Source organism: Eriocheir sinensis, chromosome 40, assembly GCF_024679095.1.
Source record: "Eriocheir sinensis breed Jianghai 21 chromosome 40, ASM2467909v1, whole genome shotgun sequence".
NCBI classification, from domain to species: Eukaryota; Metazoa; Arthropoda; class Malacostraca; order Decapoda; family Varunidae; genus Eriocheir; species Eriocheir sinensis.
The window spans coordinates 15,189,845-15,213,721 of NC_066548.1; the positions used below are offsets into that span (position 1 = coordinate 15,189,845).

Sequence of the window (23,877 nt, forward strand, 5' to 3'; positions counted from 1 at the left end):
AGTCAGGTGACTGTGTACTGCAGGCGAGGGAAGCCCTTGGGAGGTACGAGAAGGCGGCGTGTTGCTGAGAGGTTACACGAGGACTGAAGGAGGACCAACTTGGGCGAGTACCACGTGGCAAATCGAGGCGGCTACAGGAGCGCCCATCTACAGCTAAGTACACTTCTTGACTACGATAGTTTAACCCAGTTAGCTAGGTTGCTGTGTGCCTGGAATTAATTAATTATTCCTTATTTTCAGCGTGTTTTCTTTGTTGTTTTAAATAAACTCAAAAGGAGGTTCATCTGGCCTCTGCTTATCCTATGAGGGTGTGACTGGTCATAATAAGAGACGAGAAAGGGACTGTGAGTCTGAGAACTCAATTTTCAGATACTTTATTTTATATTTTTTATTCCTGAGAATTTTACGAGATGTTCAGAAGTCCAGACTTTTTCAAGAACCCCACATAAAGCGTTTGATACAATTTCACACTATCCTACTGGATAAAATACGTACATTTGGAATTCGTGGACCACCACACCAGTGGTTAGAGAGTTAAACACAGAAAACAGTTTACTAATTCTAATAACAGTTCATCACATAAAAGTATAAATTGTGGAATCCCCCAAGGCTCAGTCTAAGGCCCGATACTGTTCCTAATATATATTATAGATATAGTGCGTTCTAGTAAAAAGTTACATTTCCTTTTATTTGCAGATGGCACGACTATTTACCTTCAAGGTCTTGACCTCAAACAAGTAGAGAACACACTAAACAGCGAACTATAAATGTTTCAAACTGGATAAGTAGCAATAAGTTAACTCTCAATCTAACAAAAAACAAATTACATTGTAACCCACACATTGCTAAGTCATCCACCTGTTTTTAACGTAAGAATAAGTAACTGTTTGATATATAGGGTAAATGAAGTTAAATCTTCAGGTATTTTAATCGATAATGATCTTAAATGCAAAGCTCATAAAGACGAAGTAAAAACGAGAGTATCTAAATTAGTAGGGGTAATTTATAGGATAAAGGGTTGCTCAAATCAGGATAATATCAAGCAAATATATTTGTTTAATATATCCATATTTCATTTACTGTGCAGCAATATGGGGGGAACTTACCAAACTCAACTACAAAGTTTATTTATTACAAAAAAAAAAATATTACGGATCATGTTCAACCTGAACTACCTTGATCACACAAATCAACACTTTTTACACCATAATCTTGTAAATTAACTGATATTATAACACTACAAACTGGTTTATTTGTATACAACAGTTGAGGCCTCCCTACGACGGACTATAGAATCATTTCTCACACTCCGGCTGCCGTTGTGCCGCACCTTGCACGGCCAGCAGTGTGTGGCGGTGCGGGGCTCTGGAACTACCTGCCAGATAATATTAAACTCGCCGCCTCTAAACACGTTTAAATTTAAACTAAAGGAACATTTATTAGCAAGCTATCATGATGATATTTAATGTACGATTGTCAATGTAAGAAGCTGTGTGTGTGCGTGTGTGTGTGTGTGTGAGAGAGAGAGAGAGAGAGAGAGAGAGAGAGAGAGAGAGAGAGAGAGAGAGAGAGACCAATACTTCTAGAATCAGGGTTGTCCCACAGTGCCCCATGTCCCATGTCCCCTACATATTACTAAATATCTATTGACCAATGACATTCCTAAATTTTCTAAGAAATATTAATACAATACTACAATATTTTGTGTATTTACATTTTATATTTACACTTATTTGGTGAAAAAAGAGAAAGATTCTCTCTCTCTCTCTCTCTCTCTCTCTCTCTCTCTCTCTCTATAACTATATATATATATATAGATATATATATATATATATATATATATATATATATATATATATATATATATATATATATATATATATATATATCATCTAAGTAGAACAAGTAACTTTGCATCATGAGATGTTTCTCTTCCCAAGTGCGTTCCTGGTTGTGAATGTAACTGACTTTATTTTGGATAATATCAAATGGGGCACTGCGGGACACTTAAATCTGGGCACAGCGGGACACTGTCCCACTGGTTGAATTTGATGCTGCAATCAAGAAGTATTATAACAAATGCCTCATAGCAAAGGAAAAAGGTGATGAAGGCGACTACGAAGTGTCATATCTTCGGAGAAAATAGAAATCATTGGTATTTTTCTTTCCACAAGGGCAGGATATAGCGTCCATCAAGCTGACGTCAAGGTCATCCTCCCCAAGCCTAGCACATGCGGCACAACAAAGAGACAAAATTCGTACCTTAAATTTGATTTGAAATTTGGTTTCAGAAATGTGTACTATTCATGTTCTAGTGTGGCCCACTTCTTGTCCCACTGTGCCCCCCCCCACCCACCTTGGGGCACAGTAGGACAAATTTGAAAATGTTCTTTTGTGAGGATCACAGCTTTTCCAAAGAAGGTGATTGTTTCTTATGCACATGTCTATTATTGCTAAATGGTGCTATTTGCTTTCCATTATTTTAGTTTTGTAATAGCTGTTCAAAAAAAGGAGATATTTTGTTTCAAAGATCTTATTGTCCCGCTGTGCCCCACCTTCCCCTAACCTTGGAGATAACCCAACCATCCTGTGATAGAATTCTAAAATCATATGTTTTCTTTAGGCTCGTATTAGAGCATAAGCTCAACGAGCCAATATAACTTTGTAAAGAAAAATGTATATATTATAATACCTATCGAGTTAAATAAAGAATCAATCATTCAGTCTTATATATGGAAAGCATATGTGCTGGGAAGAAAAACTGGCGGAGACGATACAGAACGCCCAACTTCGAGGAAGCTTATTTAGTAAGAGAGATGTGAAGAACCCAGTTAAAATTCTGAGCTAAGGATAGACCGAGGATGTTTTTTCTTGTAGAAGAAGGTGACAGATGAGTGTTGTCGAAGAATAAGGGATAGTGGAAAAGTTTGGGAAAAAAAAGCCATTGTCCTGCAGTGGACTACATAATAATGTCTCAAGACGATGATTTCAAGTTTGATACGTTTCTAGGAAATTAACTGGATAGTAATGAAGTGAAGTATGCAGCAGACTATTTCCTCGTAGTGATGAGAATATTTTGGTCCTTGGTCATTTGACCGGATGGCTGCTTCGAGCTGGGTTCCAAGTCCACCTCACAGCCTTCAGGAGGTGAGAAGGTGAAGTTCTGCAGCAACGCAGCCATGAAGATGTACAGCTCCATTCTCGCGAGTGCCTCTCCCAGACAATTTCTGCGTCCTTGATAAATTAATTACATTAGTTTTATTTCCCTAATTTTAAAGCCTGAAATATCAAATTTCACAAACAGTAGATGTCATCAAGCTAGCCCTAATACCTGCCCCTTTAGAACTTGTGACACCTTCTCCCCCTTTGCAGAGAGCCCCGAGGTGACGGGCGAGTACGCTAGAGAGAGAGAGAGAGAGAGAGAGAGAGAGAGAGAGAGAGAGAGAGAGAGAGAGAGAGAGAGAGAGAGAGTGACTATGGCTCACCCCTTGTGGGGCCTCCGAGGCGAGAGCCGGGCAGTGAGGAGAGAGACGGCGCACTCTCTACGCGCCTGGCAGTGCGCACGCCCACTGTGTCCTACAGCTTTCAATGTTCAATTTTCGTCGTGGTCTAAACACTTTCGATGCCTTGAGAACTTATTCAGAAGAAATCTATAACACTTTAGATAATAAACAGTCATTATTAAGCATCTTTGTTGACTTCACCAAAGCTTTTGATAGTCAGACATGATATATTATTACGTAAGTTGTATTACTATGGAATTAGAGGTATTATTCATGACTGGTTTCAGGATTACTTATCCCACAGAACTCAATCAACCAAATTCCACACTTGTCTATCTGCATCTCTACCTATCCAATACGGTGTTCCACAGGGCAATGTCTTAGGTCCAATCCTGTTTCTTTTATATATAAATGATATTATTTACATATTTACAAACCTTAAAACAATCTTTTTCACAGATGACTCAACCTTAAATATTACTGGTGAAAATCCTACTGACATGATACATACAGGAAACACTGACCTACAAATCTTTCATAAATGGTGTCTGAGTAATAGATTAACAGTAAACTTAAACAAAGCATTTTATATGCTATTTGCTAATAAGTCACCATCAATGCTTCCGTCCCTATTTTTTTCTTCCCATGACATTATAAGCAGAACTAATAAACATACATTATTAGGAATAACGTATGATGATACCATGACCTTTAAGCATCACGTAACAAACCAAATCCTTAAATTATCCGGGCTAGTATCTCTGTTATATCAAATTAAAGAATTAATGCCATTGATGTTTTGAAAATGTTATATAACGCACATGTCTTACCACACCTGTATTACTGTACACCTATCTGGTGCAACACCTACCCCACACACCTGTTACCTCTGTTTAGACTTCAAAAGAAAATAATAAGAATTATTACAAACAGTGACTACTTTGTCCACACACAACCTCTCTTTTAAAGAAACAAATTCCTTAAAACTTTTTGACATGAATAAGCTACAAATTGGTATTTACATGTATAAAAAGGCACCCGGTACCGGTACCTGGTGCCGAGAAGAATCTATTCAGCCGGCACCCGGTACCGGTACCTGGTGCCGCGAAGCCTCATGATCACTCGGCACTGAGCATTGCCGCTAGTACCGGTACCGTTTGGATCTTAGTGACGCTCGGCGGAGCGCGGCCTCGCCAGTCGCCATGCGGTATGGGCCCTGTGGAGACGATAAGCCTTGAATGTTGTGCTCGGTGCTGAGTCACTGCCTCGCTGACCTCCCAAGTTCCCACCATTTTGTCCTGCTTTTCGTTTCCATCACAGCTCCCGTTTCCATTATTTTATTATTTTATTTATTTATTGGATTTATTGGATAATTCTTGATGTCCGATTCTTTTTCTTTTTTAGGTTGCTAATAAATATTGTTATTGTTATTAGACTATGATCGAGTACCCATATCACCGAGATATCCACTCACTGAGTGGTGATCTCTCTCTCTCTCTCTCTCTCTCTCTCTCTCTCTCTCTCTCTCTGAATGAAGTGAATATTTATTTTTTCGATAAAAAATAGCATGTATAGCTATTATGGATGTACTCGATCATAGTCTAATAACAATAACTATTTATTAGCAACCTAAAAAAAAAAAAAAAAACCGGACATGAAGAATTATCAATAAATCCAATAAATAAATCCGAGCAATCTGGTACCGGTACCGTACCGTTTAGCTGGTACCGTTAGTACCGGTACTGGTACCGGTACCTGCCCACCCCTAATGACTGAGTGTCTCAAGAGCGGCGTAGGGAGGACGTTATTAGACTCCAAATATCGTGAAGAACGAGTGCGATTGTAAGTCCCACTCGTGACCAGAGGAACTGCTAATGGCTTTGTCAGCTTTACGATGGGAGGAGAATGGACCCTCTCAGAGAGCCTGGACATAGGCGTTTGGCACCACCGGTACTGTGGTGGTGTCTGTTGCGGGGTTGGAGTCGGCAGACAGAGAATGTAGCTGTTTCTGTGCTGGTTCCATCTCACATTTTGTAACAAAATCACAACTATGTTTTATACAGGTACAGCGGGCAACATTTGGATGATTCCTCAAATAGGCCACAATGTTGGCCACCCCTTAAGTGCCCCGTATAGCCATTTCATCTTATCACAGTGGTAGGCCTCTGCTGAGTTTTCCTCCATCATTAATGTAGATTATGGCAACCCAAAGTTGAAAATGGCGTAGAGGAGATAGATTACTATCTGTGTTAGCCTCTTTTGGTAACACTGCTGCTTCATAAGTGCAAGTTACCCTCCCTAAGTAGTGCCACCAATGAGAAAGGATCCACCTTAATAAAGGCCTCTTTTACTTACCATGGTCCATTTTACATCATTGGTCTGGCTGTAAAGCTTGTGTTTTATTTACCATTAAGATCTGGATTATCGTGATCTGGGTGATCTAGAATCTAGATCATGATCTGCCTGATCCAGCTCCGGAGGTGGAATGTAGCAGACGACACGCACAGTCTAGCTCCTGCTCGGTTAAAACACAGCAGATTACCATATTTATAAGAAGTATACATCCCAAGACCACCTCCCGTAATGAGGAGCAGATAAGTTAGGATAATGCTGCAGCAATGCGTTTGTAAGCACTAAAGATGCAGAATAGAGGAAATGAACAACAGAAATGATGGAGAAACACGATTAGTCGCGGTATCCAAGAGTCCAGTCCTGCCATTGTCATTGTTTTGATCTGCTGATCTGCCTCGAGGCAATCTATTTCCGCAGAGCGAGTTTCGGTCAGATTCAGATCCCGATCAATAATCTAGAGCTGATCAGTGTTCTAAAAAGAAGAGGTCTTAACGTAGTCGATGATCACAGTCAAAGTTAGGTAGGCTACTTCTATAATGCGCTCTATCTCCTCCAACAGATGAGATCGCCTGCTTTATCATGTCAGAGTTTAAAGTGTATGTGCAGTACCTCCGCATTGCATTTTGCGCCGAGTCGCGGCGTACTTAAATAACAGGATGAGATATTGATAAAAAAAAAAAAACATTTTTTGAGCGTACCGAAGATTTAGAAGTCAATAGGTCCACCTTTCCTCTTGATGCACTCCTGTATGCGTGAGGGTACTGACTCTGCAAGTTTGTGGATCATTTCCAGGCCTAAATTGTTCCATTCCTCCCGACAGGCTGCCTCCAGCTCGGCGATGGTGCTTGTGTCCCTCCCTTGCAGACGCCGTTTAATAATGCTCCACAAATTTTTAACTGGGTGAAAATCCGGTGAATTGCTCGGCCAATCACCTATGAAATCTACCCGACAGTCTTCAAGCCACTCAATAACAGATTTTGCACGGTGACATGAAGCACCACCATGCAAACATGAACACGTCTGTGCGGCATTTTTCAACACACGGCTGGACAATCGCAGAGAAGCTCCATATAATTAAACTGGTTCATCATTTCATTTCTGGGTAGCACAACAAGGTCACCAGTGCCGATATACGAGAAGCAGCTCCACACCTTTAATATTTCAGGGTGCCTAACAGCGATGCAAGTGTACTTAGGATTGAGGGGATCACTTCCGGGGCGCCTTCACACACTAAATCCACGCTCACGCTGTCCACTGATAGATAAGCAGGCCTCATCAGTCCACAGCACATGCTGCCACTTCGTCATATCCCACTGAACGTGAGTCCTGACAAAGTCAACTCTGCTTCATATGGGTAAGGGTGAGCAGCGGCTTCTTCCTTGCGCGGCAACTGCAGAATTTTAAATCGTCATGGATGCGTCGATGCACAGTACTAACTGATACATTGCTAAAAATTATAGGGTTTTGTTCTTTTAATTCCCGTGCTGTTAGACGAGGATTGACCTCAAATTGTTTCTTGATAATAGTTAATGTCCGATGAATGTCCGATGGGATGTCTTCCGAACCTTCCCTGGCCGGCCTCTGTGCTGACGTGTTGCTAGCCCGCCGTCATCCCTAAACCGCTTGATCCAAAGTTGAACTGTTCGTTCACTCACACCAACAAAACTTGATATTTCTTCTACGGAGGCTTGGTCTTATGGAGGTCAAAAATTGTCGCTATTTGCTCTTTTATCAAATCTCTTCTCTTGCCCATTGTGACAAAAAAGCAAAGAAACACCAGGCGTCGGGGCCAAACCTGCAGCGATGTCAGGAGAGCGCTTTTTTTTTTTTTTTTTAATCCTCGCTCACTGATTATGCAGAGGCTACTGGTGACAGTTTTGACAATTGACACATTCATCGTGAGTCACTCTTCACTGTCCGATGTAAGATGACTTCCTTAGGGTCAGATGACTGGCGTGGAGGAACGATAATTCATTATCGACAAATTTCACGCCGTTGCCCCCGTCGTGCATAATGCAAGGCAGAGCAGTAAAGTTGAGAGTGTCAGATTCACCTCAAGTTTAAGAGCACACGAGCCGCTCTCAGGAGTCACTCCCAGTCCAACATATAGCATTAAGACGCGTCACTCGACAATGACTTCTTCTCCTCACAGGTATTCATTTTCTTTTTCTTCGTCGGAGTTATTCATTTTCTTTATCTTCTTCAACAGTGAGTCTTCTCACCTTTACCTTTCGTACCATCCATCTCGGAGTAGATGTAAATTACCTGTCATTGTTACAGAAGCCATAGATTTGTAGCAGAATGTAAAATACTTCATTGATACTATATACTTCAGCTTTTAGCTACATTCAAAAGTAGAAGAAGGGAATATTGCATTGGATGAGTATTACAATGAGCCAGAGGCACACCAGAACGATCCAGAATTCTTGTGACTGTACTTACACTTTCCTCCTGTGACCCGCCAGACCCCTCTGTCTTACTCTTACTCAAACAAAGGAGGCACTGACACGAACCGACACTTTCTCATTATGTTATTCATCAAGGGCAACACGCGTTAATTTGATCTGAATTACGAGGTCTGCGTTTCATAGGGAACATTTCCCTAGATATTTAGCGTCATGCTTAGGGAGAAATTCTTAATTAGAACATCCTTGTCTCTACAAAATATTTACATATGGCATCGTTTCACTTTCTTGTTTAATGATGACGAAGGTGTGAGTTTTCCTACCGGAAAGACCTTACTTACCTGACAAGGATGCTGTAGACTGATCTATCGTGCCGCACTAACACAACAGGAACCTCGTGAACTCATTATCGGCCCAACCTTCCAGTGCTACCCACTGGAAGCTCAAGAAATGGTCATCCTCATCAGCCTAAGGAGCTGGAGTGTCAGCCATGCTTCTATGTTTTTCACTGTAACATCACTGCTAAGACTTCTAAGCCATATCTTGCGCAGAAGCATGAATTCTTGGCAAGAATTAGAGGGACGTCTTGGAAATCGGACGCGCCAGAACAAAGACGGCATGATTTGCAAGAACTTTGCAAAATCATGCAAAATCTGGGTCATTCTTGCTCACTAAACAAATCATTCAAATAGTCCGTTGAGGCGTTGCCTTCCGCGGGTCCTTTCCTCCCCTCTGCTCTGCCACACAGTTCCAACACTTTTTTTTTTCTCTCTTATGTTACCTAAAGGTAACCTATGAGAGGAAGAGATAGGTGTTGGGACGGTGTCGCAGAGCAGAGGAGGAAAGGACCAGCCGAAGTCAAAGCCTCAACGGATTATTTGAAATGGTTTGACTTATAGATGACGGCACAAGTGACCATCAGAAGGTGCTCACATTAGCGTTCCACAACCCAGCGATGCTGATAAAAATTTCTTGCTCCGGCTACATGACATGTTGGAATAAAGTAATGGAAGTCGTTATATCACATTTACCTGTATTGAACGGCAAGAAACCCTCCTTCTGGGATACAAAGTTACCCTCCTCGTCAAGGAAGTGCTCCAGTCTGAACTGGTCTGGCTGCTCCCAGTACTGTGGGTCCTCATGACAGCAGATGATAGCCCCCGTCACCATGGCACCCTGCAGGGTAGAGAAACTCGGTTCATACTTGGTTTTGCACAAACAGACAGGCACAGATATATACGATCATGAGTGGAAATCCCCAAATAGAGAAATGGGTGAGCATTTAGGATGAAAACTGTATGGCATTCATAACATGTCTGCAATATAGTAGCTTTTGTTACTGGCAAGTGCCTAATATTACCTCCTGGCAAAAATAGTAATATACATCTTTCACATAATGCCTTTCACACATGCAACCTAACCAGATGGTCTGAATGTATAGGCTACGTGACTTGCTAGATGAGGTTGCGATAACAGGTGATGGTGGTGGCAGTGGGGTCCAGCACGTTACCTTGGGGATCAGGTAGCCGCCAAGGTGGACGTCGTTCTGGGTCGCATGGTGGACGCCCAAGGATATGAGGGAGGACTTTCGCAGCACCTCATGTACCGTCGCCTCCACCAGCGGGAGCCTGTGAACCCGGCCACAAGTTATCATTGTCCTGATCCAGTGTGTGTGGGAGGAGGGGAGGTAGTAGTAGGGTAGAAGTAGTAATAATGTAAAAGTAATAGTAGTAGTAGTTGTAGTAGTAATAGTGCGTAGTAATGATGGTACTTAGTATACTTCATATTCTGGAATAATACTGATGGGGTTCGCCCCCCTCGACCCCCCTGGACTCCCTTCTATTCTTCGGAAGTAACTTGTTGCTGCACTGCATTCAGGGACTAAAAAGAAATCCATGTTGTAAATATTAACTTCGCCAGAGGAGGCTACCTTTTCGTGAATATTATCCGTAGTGGTAGTAGTAGTAGTAGCAGTAGTAGTAGTAGTAGTAGTAGTAGTAGTAGTAGTAAAGAACAACTTCTCAATTTTTTCATAAATCGACATACACCTAAGGTGGGCTAAAATGAATCAGATTAGGTCACTGACCTCAGCGTCCAATCAACATGCACCTGGGGTGAACTGCCACTACTACTACTTCCTTTTTTTTTACGGCAGAGAAAACAGCTCAAGGGAAAAAAAAAAAAAAAAAGGAAACAGTAATGAAAAAAAAAGCCCACTACTCGCTGCTCCCATAAAAGATTTCAGAGGAGTGGCCGAAAGATAAGTCAATATTATTTCGGGAGGAGAGGTGTCCTGATGCCCTCCTCTTGAAAGACTTCAAGTCGTAGGCAGGAGGAAATACAGATGAAGAAAGATTGTTCCAGAGTTTACCAGCGTGAGGGATGAAAGAGTGAAGATGCTGGTTAACTAGTGCGTAAGGGATTTGGACAGTATTCACACAGGCGGTTTTTGACGCTCCGGCGAGCGGCAGCCGCATGGCACTTGGACATCTACGGTCAAGTGCGGTGTCTGCCGCATCCGCTTGTCAGTCATATTTTAGTGCACCTCTGTCTGTCAAGGATGGAGGACATAAAATAGAGAGTGGTGTCTGTTCACTTGATGAACAAAGTCCCCCCCCAAAAAAAGAAGAAAGAGAAAATTCTGGAGTCACCCCTTGAATAGCAGTCGCCTCCTCCAGGGTGCATTTTTTTGTTAGTGATGTTTCTTTTTTTACATCAGAGGAGGGAGTCAAGGCAAGCAAAAAAAAAAAAAAAAAAAAAAAAAAAATGGAGAAACGCGAAAAAAGTCCGTCAAACCAACTGCTCAAAGAAATAAGATAACATTGATCGGATGACTGTAAATAGTCTACTTAGATTAGTTAAACGTAGACACTCGCAATCAAAGGCAAACAATCAAAGAAAACAAGCAAATAAATAAAAATGAATAACACGAAAAACATTGAACACTGAACGGATGACTGTATATAGCCCCCTTTGATTAGTTAAATATTGAAAGTCGTTATTAAATACATAAATGAGTTTTTCTAAATACGCCTGTGCTCCTTCCTTCCTTCTTCCGCGTCACCTGGCAATTCCTTAGGCCGTAACTTTGAATCTCACTCGTCTATTTCAATTTCCAAAGCAACCTTGTGTATGCTTTTTGTTTTGGTTTCTTCTGGTGTGTCACTTTTTCCTTGTGTTTAAGCCTCTTTTTAATAGTTTACAGTACTTTTTTTTTAACCGAAATATCACCACTCAGCTTGATTACACTTCCTCGAACAGCTCATTCCTTTCTCTTTTCTCCTTCTCTCATTCCTCTTCGTTCTAGTTTTCTTCTTCCTCCTCTAACTCCTCTCTCCCGGCCTCCATTTATTCTTCCTCTTCCTCCTCTCATTTATCTTTACCTCATCCTCTTCCTCCTATTACTTCTCTACTTCCTCGTTTCCTCTTCATTCCTTTTTTGTCCCTTTCCCTCTTATTCCTCTTGCTCTTCGTTTCTCTTTTACTTCCTCCTCTTTCTCCTCTTCTCCTCTCATTTCCCTTTTCTTCTCCCTCTTCCTCCTTTCATTTATTTTCCTCTTATTATTCCTTTTATCCTTCCTCCTCCTCCTCTCATTCCTTCATTCTTCTTCTTAATTCCTGTTCTATTCCTTTTTCTTCTCCATTTTTTTCCTGGTCATTTTAAACTAACTTTCCATCTCCGAGATCAGCAGCTTCGTGTCGTAGTAATCTAAATTAGCCATAACCCTGAAATTTAAATGCAGATGTTTGTTGTACAGAGGTATACAGAATTAATATGTAAGACACCTACATTTCAATGTACATTAATTGAAAGTTCATAAGATGGAAATATAGTGCATACCAGCTTTTCCAATGATGCAAAGTGGTCGCGTGCCTTTCCTCCCAGTGTTAACAGAAAAACTATCCCTCGCCGCACCGCATGTGTGAATGCGCCCATAGCAACACATGACCACCGAAACCGCTGTGAGGCATTTTTTGCCGCTGCGGTCTTGCTGGCAGTACGGCAGGATGCGGCTGCCGGCTGGTCAGCATGTTGCGGCGGCGCCGCGCGGCAGCTCTGCCTCGCGGCGCCGGATATGATGACAAAACACACAAGAGTTCTATGCACGTGGTCACACCGTCCGGCCATGCCGCGCGGCGCTCCCCCCGCTCCCCCTTGAAACCATGTTTGACGTGGATTAATTTATTCATTGTGTATTATCTTTTTACTAACCTTAGTGTAATGGTTAATCTTTCTTCTGGAGTTATTGCCCTCCTCAACTCTGTGTTTTGTTTGGAGATGTGAGGCTTTAGAACTTGCAACAGTTCATCAAAAGAGGCCTTGGACATTCGGTAATAGTCAAAGAACTTTTCATCATATTTCCTTATATTCTCATAGAACTTATGAAACCTTTTACAAGTTTCCCTTTCAGCATGAAAAGGATGAACCCAATGTCTCCGACGTGTGGGTTCTTTGAGTAATCCTTCTGCCTCAAGAGCACAAACAATCTTAAGCTTGGACAACATTACTATCCACAGTGACTGATGGGGGTAAACTGCTCGCCGTGTGCAGCTTTGCCGGACAGTGTGACATGGTACTGGTCATGCGGCGGCGTCGCCCCACAGTGTGACACCGGCCTAAGAGTCAATGTAAAGCTAAACCGTCCGGCACGTGCCGGAGCGGCAGAAACCGTTCGTGTGAAATGGGCCCAAAGGGATGAGCTTGAGTAGAAAGTTGTGTGCGGCGAGGCCGCGGGAGGGGGGAAGGCATGCAGTTAGCAAGTTCAGAGGAGCAGTCAGCGTGAGAATATCGATAGAAGATAGAGAGAGAGGCAACATGGCGGCGGAATTTAATTAAGAGTAAGAAGACTATCGGTAAGAGAAGGAGAGCTGATGAGACGAAGAACCTTAGACTCCACTCTGTCCAGAAGAGCTGTGTGAGAGGAGCCCCCCCACACGTGAGATGCATACTCCATACGAGGGCGGAGAAGGCCCCAGTATATGGATACCAACTGTGCGGGAGAGAAGAACTGACGGACACGATACAGAACGCCCAACCTCGAGGAAGCTGATTTGATGAAAGATGTAAAGTTTCCAGTTAAGATTATGAGTTAAGGATAGACCGAGGATGTCTAATGTTGAAGAAGATGACGACTGAGTGTTGATGAAGAATAGGGGATAGGTGATTGATAGATTGTGTCGAGTTGATAGGTGGAGAAATTGAGTTTTTGAGGCATTGAAGGACACAAGGTTCCTTTTACCCGTCGGAAATAACAGTAAGGTCTGAGGTTAAGTGTTCTGTAGCCTCCAGTCTGGAGTCTTGTAATTCCTGTTGAGAGGGTCTTCTGTTGAAAAAAGTTGAATTATGCAGAGTGGAGTCGTCAGCATATGAGTGGATAGGACAGTTTGTTATGGAAAGAAGATCATTGAAGAATAACAGGAAGAGAGTGGGTGATAGGACAGAGCCCTATAGAACACCACTGTTAATAGATTTAGGGGAAGAACCGTGACCGTCTACCACAGCAGAGATAGAACGGCCGGAAAGGAAACTGGAAATAAAGGAGCAGAGACTAGCGCAACTGAGAAAGTTTCACCGAAACGGCTAAGAGAGGATGACCAAGAGTCAGTTAAGAGAGCTAGAGGATCGCCAGTAGAACACCCCTTGCGGAACCCATTCTGGCAATCAGGTAGAAGATCAGAAATGGAAAGGTGCTTTTGAATTTTCCGGTTAAGGATTGATTCAAAAGCTTTAGATAGACATGAACGTAAAGCTATAGGGCGGTAGTTTGAAGGATTGGAACGGTCAACCATCTTAGGCACAGGCTGTATGTAGGCGTACTTCCAGCAGGAAGGAAAGGTAGATGTTGACAGGCAGAGGCGAAAGAGTCTGACCAGGTAGGGCGTCAGCACGGAAGCACATTTTTTTTAAGGACAATAGGAGGCACTGCATCAGGTCCGTAAGCCTTCTGAGAGTCGAGGCTACATAGGGCATAGAAAACATCATTCTTAACAATCTTAATAACAGGCATAAAGGAGTCAGAGGGGTGATGTGTAGAAGAAATATGCCCAGAATCGTCCAGAGTGGAGTTTTTCCTTTTTTCCTTTTTTTTTTCCTTACAACAAAGGAAACAGCTCAAGGGCACAAAAAAAAGGAAACAATAATAAAAAAAAACCCACTACTTGCTGCTCCTAAAAAAAAGACTCAAAAGAGGTGGCCGAAAGAGAGATCAATTTCGGGAGGAGAGGTGTCCTGATACCCTCCTCTTGAAAGAGTTCAAGTCGTAGGCAGGAGGAAATACAAATGAAGGAAGATTGTTCCAGAGTTTACCAGCGTGAGGGATGAAAGAGTGAAGATGCTGGTTAACTCTTGCATAAGGGGTTTGGACAGTATAGGGATGAGCATTAGTAGAAAGTCGTGTGCAGCGGGGCCGCGGGAGAGGGGGAGGCATGCAGTTAGCAAGTTCAGAAGAGCAGTCAGCGTGAAAATAGCGATAGAAGATAGAAAGAGAGGCAACATCGCGACGGAATTTAAGAGGTAGAAGACTATCAGTAGGAGGAGGAGAGCTGATGAGACGAAAAGCCGAAGACTCCACTCTGTCCAGAAGAGCTGTGTGAATGGAGCCCCCCCACACGTGAGATGCATGCTCCATACAAGGGCGGACAAAGGCCCCTGTATATGGATAGCAACTGTGCGGGGGAGAAGAACTGGCGGAGACGATACAGAACGCCCAACCTTGAGGAAGCTGATTTAGCGAGAGAGGAGATATGAAGTTTCCAGTTGAGATTTTGAGTTAAGGATAGACCGAGGATATCTAGTGTTGAAAAAGGGGACAGCTGAGTGCTGTCGATGAATAGGGGATAGGGGTTTGGAAGATTGTGTCGAGTTGCTAGGTGGAGAAATTGAGTTTTTTAAGGCATTGAAGGACGCAAGGTTCCTTCTACCCCAATCGGAAATGATAGCAAGGTCTGAGGTTAAGAGTTCTGCAGCTTCCAGTCTGGAGTCGTGTACTTCCTATTGGGATGGTCTTCTATTGAAAGAAGTTGAATAATGCAAAGTGGAGTTGTCGGCGTATGAGTGGACAGGACAGTTTGTTACGGAAAGAAGATCATTGATGAATAACAGAGAGTGGGTGATAGGACAGAGCCCTGTGGAACACCACTGTTGATAGGTTTAGGGGAAGAACAGTGACCGTCTACCACCGCAGAGACAGAACGGCCGGAAAGGAAACTGGAGATAAAGGAACAGAATGAGGGATAGCATCCGAAAGAGGGCAGTTTGGAAAGCAAAGACTTGTGCAAGACTCAATCGAAGGCTTTCAATATGTCTAGCGCAACTGAGAAACGGCTAAGAGAGGATCACCAAGAGTCAGTTAAAAGAGCAAGAAGATCGCCAGTAGAACGCCCCTTGCGGAACCCATACTGGCGAATAGATAAAAGGTTAGAAGTGGAAAGGTGCTTTTAAATCTTCCGGTTAAGGATTGATTCAAAAGCTTTAAATAGACAGGAAAGTAAAGCTATCGGGCGGTAGTTTGAGGGATTGGAACGGACACCTTTCTTAGGCACAGGCTGTGCAAAGGCATACTTCCAGCATGAAGGAAAAGTAGATGTTGATAGGCAGAGACGAAAGAGTTTGACCAGGCAGGGTGTCAGCACGGAAGCACAGTTTTTAAGGATAATAGGAGGCACTCCATCAGGTCCATAAGCCTTCTGAGAGTTGAGGCCAGAGAGGGCATATAAAACATCATTATGAAGAATCTTAATAACAGGCATGAAGGAGTCAGAGGGGGTATGAGTAGGAGGAATATGCCCAGAATCGTCCAGGGTGGAGTTCTTACAGCAAGTTTGAGAGAAGAGTTCAGCCTTTGTGATAGATGAGACGGCGGTGCTTCCGTCAGGCTTAAGGAGAGGAGGGAAAGATGAAGAAGTGAAATTGGAGGAAATATGTTTGGCTAGGTGCCAGAAGTCTCTGGAAGAATGAGAAAAAAGCAAGGTTTTGACATTTAATATAGATGAAAGCGATTTTGGTAAGTCGAAGAATAGATTTGGCACGATTCCGGGCAGAAATGTGAAGATCATGGGCCGGTCTCCAAGACGGTCGGGAATAGGTGTAGGGTGCTGAACCAACTGCTCTAGGTCAATGAGAAGAGCAAAGCTGTAGGTTTGTTCACCAGGCTGGTCAGTGAAAGAGGATGAAAGCCAAAGCTGGTGGTGAACATTGAAATCTAGAATGGAGATTTCAGCGAAGGGAGAGTGGGTCAAGATGTGCTCCACTTTAGAGTTGAAATAGTGAAAGAATTTTACAAAGTTAGTAAAGTTAGGTGAGAGATAAACAGCACAGATGTATTTAGTAATAGAATGACAATGAAGTCTTAGACAGATGGTGGAAAATTCTGAAGAGTCAAGGTCGTGGGCAGGAGAACAAGTGATGTCGTTGTGCACGTAGGCGCAACATCCAGCTTTGGATTGAAATTTAGGATAGAGATAGTAGGAGGGAACAGAGTAGAGATTGTTGTCAGTAGCCTCAGAAACCTGTGTTTCGGTGAGGAAGAGGAGGTGAGGTTTAGAGGAAGAGAGATGGTGTTCTACAGAATAAAAAATAGAACGAAGACCGCGAATGTTGCAGAAATTGAAAAGAAAGAGGTTCGAAGAGTTATCAAGACACCTCTCAGGTCGGTAGCCAGAAGGGGAGTCCTCCCTGGGGGAATATGTGGTCCCCCCCCCAGGCGGGGACTCCGTGGTAGAGTGAAGGTGCGCCATTTTGAATTTTGGGAAAAGGTGTGTATGTTGAGTGAATGTATTTTTTATATTTTTTTATAGCGTGGTGTGGATAGAGAAAGGATATTTCTTTACAGAGCATGCTGAACTACCCTCCGGTTTTAATGAGACAATAGGGAAACGGTTAGTGAGGACATGGGAAGGGTCTTTAGAGGGCTTCAGCACCCTCCTCACGTCCTATATATACCTCACCGAGAGTAGCTTGCGCACGTTTCGGTAGGTGTCAATTTCGGGTGGAGAGGTGTCTTGATACACTCCTCTTCCTTACACCCAAACCCCAAAATAATCACTTCCCCGACCATCTAACCCAGCACCATCAACACGTTGAGCACCCACCCTCACACACATTCCCAATCACCACTCCTTGGATCACCCCCACCATTACCACCAGAACCATCAACACGGCCAGCAACTCCTCCCTCGACACATTCCTAACCAATACCTCTGGGACCACCCTGACCACCACGCCTAGCACCGTCAACACTGCCAGTAACCCCGCCCCTCCGACACATACCCAACCCCAACCCTTGGGACCAACCTGACCACCTCCCCTAGCATTTACTTCAGCATTGATAAGTTTCTATTTAGAGGTGGTGGCCGCTGTTGGGGCCACCCGGTTACCCGGGGTGTCCCGCACACCCTCGCATCCCCCTTACGACGACACTGGCGGGATTGTCAGGAGGGCTTGGAAGATACGGATGGGCGCTGGGCTCGGTGTAGCCCTAAGTGCATATGAAATGTGTGCCTAACTTCTTGCTGGCTATCAACGCATGCGCACAACCGCGTCTCCAGGCATTCTAGCGTCTCCAATATTCTAATACGCCTCCACTCCTCCTGCGGCCTGGATGCCGTATTCTTTCTCAGCCATATAGAGGTCAAATTCCTTATGCAAGAGTTAACCAGTATTGTCGACATCTATACAGGCGGACAAAGATTCGAATCTTGAGTCGCTTGTGCTCCCTGTCTTATTGTATGGCGTGAGACATGAACACAGAATAGTGACTTGGAGAGGTGGGTTGATGCCTTTGGTACCAAGTGCTTTCATGGGGTATCGCAGGAATGACTTCGTGTCGAATCGGCGACTGCTCTGTAAAACTGAATCCAGGCCTGTTACCAGCTAGTCCGTGAACGCCAACTCTGGCTATATGGACACGTGCCACGCCTCCCTGACGTCGATCCTTCTCACAGGGTTGTTTCTGAAAGAGACAACCCTGAGTGGAGGAGACCAAGGGGCCGCCCACGTAACTCATGACTGGGGCAAGTCAATCGATCCTGCCGGGATGGACTTAGGATGGATTGGGCAGCTGCGAGGGAGCTTGCGAGGTGGAACCGCCGCGGGAGTATGGACGACGAGTGAATGAACCGACGCGACCTCGGGCGTATGCTCTCCATTAGTTAGTTGGTTACGATTCAAACACCTTCAGAATGGAGTCATCAGGACAACTCTCCAACCCTAATTGTATTTAGAATTTAGATATCCTTATAATTTTCGTTTTAGGAGAGCAAAGTTATGGCATTTTTTTCAGTATTCCTTTTTCTTTCCCTTGAGCTGATTCCTTAGCTGTAAGAATAGGAGATTTTTTGCTTAGAGAATATTAGTGGGTACGTTTACCTATGGCTTCCTGAGTTGAGAGTATGACGAGAGCCTGAATTCTTACCTCGGCTACAACAGTCCAATATATAATTATTCAAAAAGCCAACATACTTGTGTTTATGTTCATAGGAAGGCAGCGTGTCGCGCGGGACTACCTCGTCGATCTGCTGCTGTACGCGACGCTGCTCATCGGGGTATTTGGCCATGTAGAGAATAAACCACCGAAGGGTGCTTGAGACTGTGTCAAACCCAGCGTTAAACAGGTCAAAAACAATTCTTGTTAGATCCAATTCTGGAAAAAAATTTGGCAATGTAAGCCGCGGTGGACTGTCTTGGCGGTGGTTTTCAAACTCAATTAGCCGACGTACCTCTGGGATATTTCAGCGCTGTCCACGTACCGTGTTGACCCAGAATATTTGTTAAAGAAGGATAAAACAATGATATGATTCATTAAATAGGTTTAATTTGTCTTCTTCAATGTCATCCCAGAGACTTCAGATGATCAACTTAAAGAATTTACTTGATAACACTTCCTCCTCGTTCCATAGCACCATTATGTTTCTAAGGTACCCTCCTGCATCAAACAGGCGTTCAGGGACACACATTGCTTCCCTGAATATTCAAGTCATGTAACCCTTGAGGGTACGTGTACATCCATTTGAGAGCCCGTGGTAGCCCGTGGTAACCAACATTCCTCTCTTCATTACGTTGTTTTTTTTTTTCACGGTGTTATTACAATCTCTCTGATGAATTCCTCAAAGACTTCAATCATTGACGTAAGTAAAATAGGAAGATTTGGAAATACATACCGCTGAAGTAGGTCGCGATATCACTCTTTCTATCCATCGCCAAGAGGTATTCATCAATGATGTCGCGAGGATGGTCCGGGTCTAGGGAGACTCGGTGGGATTCCATCAACTCCTGTAAAAGAAGTTCTGGTCTGGTACTTAGTTCAATTTATTCATTGCCATGTATTATGCCACTGTTATTGTTTTATTTCTGTCTGAAGCCATGGTGCTATGGAATGAAGTAAATAACCCACCTTGCACAGCTTGTAGTTTTCGTTCTTCATCCCTTCCAAGGCATCCTCTAACATCCACTTACTCCTTATGTACTTGGGAAATAACTTAGATAGTTTCGGGAATAAAAACCTAAACATAACAGCGACAGCATTGCCCTCCACCCCCTTGATGATCTTGACTATCCGAAGAATGTCCTCATCATCTAACTCGTAGCGTTTGCCTGGAAAATTTCATGTCACGTTGTATATTATGAATTAGCATGACTAACACAAGATTTCCATAATACCTATAATGTTTAGAAATTACTAGATGAAAGTTCATATATCTTTTTTAGAAAAATTCGAGCACTCTATAGACACGGAAAGACTAAACAAATTCAGATTTCACATTTTGCACCGCTTAAATTAAGTCCCTTTAACTGCTATTAGAACACAATCAAGGTTGCATGAATGTCAATATTCAAAACTAATAAAGCTATAACAGAACAGGAGAATGATAGGTTCATTAGAAAATTGAGAAATGCCTGCGAATCTTTTTCAGGGAATACTAACAAAATTTTATGAAATCAATTCCATACTTAAGTTCTTGTCTTTCATCACATATCAAATTTTGCTACTCGTTTCTATTTTATTTTTTTATAGATCAACAGAGGTTGGGGTCAAGTCCCTCGTTAATGCAAAAAGATAAGCTAAAAGTGAGTGCATACGTTATAGCTGCTCGTGGCTTCGGTGCTCATCTCCGATCCTTTGAGCCTGTGGTAGGTAAGAACCAATTTTCCCAGGACGGGCCAATGTGAAATCCGGGCTTGCCACAGTTTACATTCTCCAGGTTTCCCCAGGTACCCATATATCGACCAGCCCGAAAGGGAGGATGAACTGCTGGGTAAGCTGCAGCCGACTGCCCGGCCACATTATTCGGAACTCTATACTGGCTCTATACTGCGGTGACTAATTATATACAGCAGTAGAGAGCAAGAATGATAATTGTATCGTCTTTGGTAGAGTAGCGGCACGCATTGCATACCTCACAGCAAAAGCGGTACATGGCAACTTTGCAGCCTTCATCATCATTTTAATTAACAAAGATGTCTATGGCTTCAAGCTTAAGAAAATTATTTAAAAAGTATTTTTCAACTATTCCTCTTTGGACTATTGCTACTCACACTGTTGTTAATAATAAGGCAGCAATATATTGATTTCATATATTTGTTACATAGAAACTGCTTATGACGTCATTCTCCATGCCCTTCCTTGCGTCGTGACTGGCTTGGTCTGGCTGACACATCTGACTGTTGATTGGCTGGTTGTGGGTATGGGACCGCGCAAATATACAGTTCCGAATAATGCGCCCGGGAGGAGATTCGAACTTGGGCCCCCGGAATCGTAGCCAGGCGCTTTAACCACTACTCCACGGATATGCATGAAGTTTAATCTATATTTGTGACTTGGAGCTGAAGTAATAGCTTGCAGTATCAACAAAGCATGACTCACTAGCGACCATCTGCCACACCACGTTTAGCACGGCGACGTTAATCGACTTTGGGAAGAGCGTGGGACTCCCTGAGACGCTCCTGAAGTTATCAACCAAGCACGTCGCTTCTTTCTGTATCGCCCTCTCCAGGTAGGTCTTGCCCATGCCTAAGTCACGCAAATTACGCAACAGGAACCTTCGTGCATTCTGCCAGTGTTTGCCGTTACTCATAATCACACCTGAAATATATAATTTACTGATAAAAGTGGAGGCAATATGCAGTTATCTATATAATGTGATACCACAATACAATGATGGCTAATAGCCTATTTTTTGTCTGGACTTACCTGCTTCAACGCCATCTGTTATGAAGTGCATTCCTTCACCACTAGGTCGGTCGGTTATGTCCGAACGGGAAAACGCTTCTTTGATTAGCTTGTAGTTGCACAAATATACAGTCTTCACGCCAAGCATATCCGTTCTGAAGGCAAAATATATAATTTGGATCATTCAGAATGCTCAGCATAATAGGGGTCAAGGACACTCTTTCGGTATTATTGTGAGGGTTCCTGTAACCGGTTAAAAAAAAAATAATAGACCAAATGTACAAATAACATCACAGTAAAACTTACATGAAGATGTCTCCGTATTTCTTCCTGCATTCTTTTACTTGTTGCACCGTGACCACTGGAATACCGCCCAGGTAAGGGACTGCAAATGGACCTGTGAAGAAATAGCAGTGAAAGCCAACTTCATATACATAACTGTTGGGGAAAGAGAATAAATACAGCACTTTGCAGAGGGAAAATCAGAAGAAAACAATATTCCAACTTGCAATGGTGCACTAACTAAAAGAGTCTCTCTCTCTCTCTCTCTCTCTCTCTCTCTCTCTCTCTCTCTCTCTCTCTCTCTCTCTCTCTTTATTCAAACACATGTTTAGTACATTAGAACATGGAAATATTTTTTTCTTAAGTTAAAGTTCCCCCGTCCGGTGGGGAGCTAATCGAAAGCCTCTGCCGAGATTACATTTGTATTCAATACATTTATTTACAAGTGCTTACAATTATTTACAAGCGTTTACATTTACGCTTTTACGGTGGGCGTAGGTGTAGCCACCTGTGGGAAGCAAGCTTCCTCTGCTGAGTGGACAGTTGTGTCACGTCGACATCAGCAGTGAGGTTGTTCCACCACACCACCGCTGCAATGGAGAAGGCACGTTGGTGGGTGCTGGAGCGGGCCCTTGGCACTTCCAGGATGGAGGCGTTGCTCGTGCTGCGCTCAGGCCTCCTTCAGGTAGCCCTCAGGTCCGTCAGGTGGTGCAACTGGCCCACTTGTGCCTTGTGTAGCAACGTCAGGGCAGCGACTCTGCGGCGGTGCTCCAGGTTATCCAGCTGGTTTATGGCTGCTCCTGCCCGTCGCTCGTGTGGTTGTTGTTGTTGTTGTTGTTGTTGTTGTCTCTCCCACTAGCTCGGTCGGTGTTGCTGGATGCCGCTGATGAGGGTTCTGCCCTCCTCTGCACCTTGTCCAGCAGGTTGAGGTGGCAGCGGGCACTGGACGGATTTGTGCCTTGTAGAGGGTGTTCAGGCCTTCAGCGTCAAGGAGATTCTTTATGCGGTTTAGGAGGGTCACCTTCTGGGAGGCTTTATGCGCCACCCTTTCAAGGTGACGGTCGAAACGCAGCTGAGAGTCCACCTCCACGCCTATGATGTCGACGCTGGACTGCAGAGGGATGGTGTCGTTTCCGAATCTCAGTCTGCCGTGGAGTTGCCTCGCGTCCTCCCGAGAGCGTGATATTACCATGGCCTGGGTTTTGTCAGGGGCAAACCTGACTTGCCACCTCTTTCCCCAGGCCATTATGTCTGCCAACTTTCTATTGACGGACTATCACGTCCTGGGCTTCCCCCCCTCTTGTATGTTTTGGAGAGGGTGCAGTCGTCGGCGTAGGCGTTTGCTGCCAGAATGGTTTGCAGGAGGTCGTTAAAGTATATGTTCCACATGATAGGTCCAAGGACGGACCCTGTGGAACGGAGGCCTCCACCGGGAAGCTGGTCTAGGTGCTTCCGTTGACTGCTACGCGGAGGCAAGGTAAAGAGAATGGAAGGTTGGTTCACCAGGGAGGGACGAGGTAACCTAAATATGTCTCTTCTGCGCATGACGTCACGTGTAAGAAGGACTGAGGGGTCCGGGCATAGAAGAGAGGTCAGTCTCGCGGCTTGCGCGCACCAGCCTCCTGACCTGAGCTCTTCACTCACTCAATGGGAAACTTAGCTGAAATGTATTTTCTTTCAATATGCCAACGTTTTGCATTGTGCGCGGTTGTCGATCAGTTTCGGTGAAAGGAAACGGTAATATACAGTTTCATCGGCTGCCAAAAGATCAAGGACTTAGAAAGAAATGAATAGAAATGTGTAGCATACCTAAATTCTTCCCCCGGGGTCTATGGGCCTCTGGAAGGCTCCGGGAGGAGCGAGTAGAGGGGCAGGGAGAAAGGCCCCGCCCGCGCCCAGCGGGGCTCGCGGCCAGGCGCCAGGCGGGAAGTGTTGCCAACTCGCACATATTTTTGCTACATGTTCTTGTATAATTTAACATATACTGTAACATTCTAGACTATACTGTTCGGTATATATAGGAGAAGAGGGCGAGAGGAGTTAATCCCAGTCATAGTAAGTACTACTAAGGAAGAATATTAAACTACAGAAGCTGTGCAAGGTGTTTACATATCTCCCTCCCACAGAGTCTCCTAGGCTGACGGCGACACAGAACCCAAGTAACACGTC

General features: G+C 43.8%; 1 protein-coding gene across 2 annotated transcripts in view; it reads right to left on the reverse strand.

The window, feature by feature from the left end:
* Positions 1-2,188: 2,188 nt before the first annotated feature.
* Positions 2,189-23,877, reverse strand: part of LOC127009397 (cytochrome P450 2L1-like) — a 52,814-nt gene continuing 31,125 nt past the window's right edge. For both annotated transcript variants that reach the window (XM_050882465.1, XM_050882466.1), the window contains exons 3-11: positions 21,733-21,823; positions 21,448-21,581; positions 21,121-21,339; positions 19,651-19,850; positions 19,418-19,529; positions 18,720-18,900; positions 9,771-9,888; positions 9,292-9,436; positions 2,189-3,234 (exon numbers count right to left, since the gene is read on the reverse strand). In XM_050882465.1, coding sequence (XP_050738422.1) covers positions 3,050-3,234; positions 9,292-9,436; positions 9,771-9,888; positions 18,720-18,900; positions 19,418-19,529; positions 19,651-19,850; positions 21,121-21,339; positions 21,448-21,581; positions 21,733-21,823 — 1,385 coding nt within the window. In that variant the 3' untranslated portion in view covers positions 2,189-3,049. The remainder of the gene's footprint in view (positions 3,235-9,291; positions 9,437-9,770; positions 9,889-18,719; positions 18,901-19,417; positions 19,530-19,650; positions 19,851-21,120; positions 21,340-21,447; positions 21,582-21,732; positions 21,824-23,877) is intronic.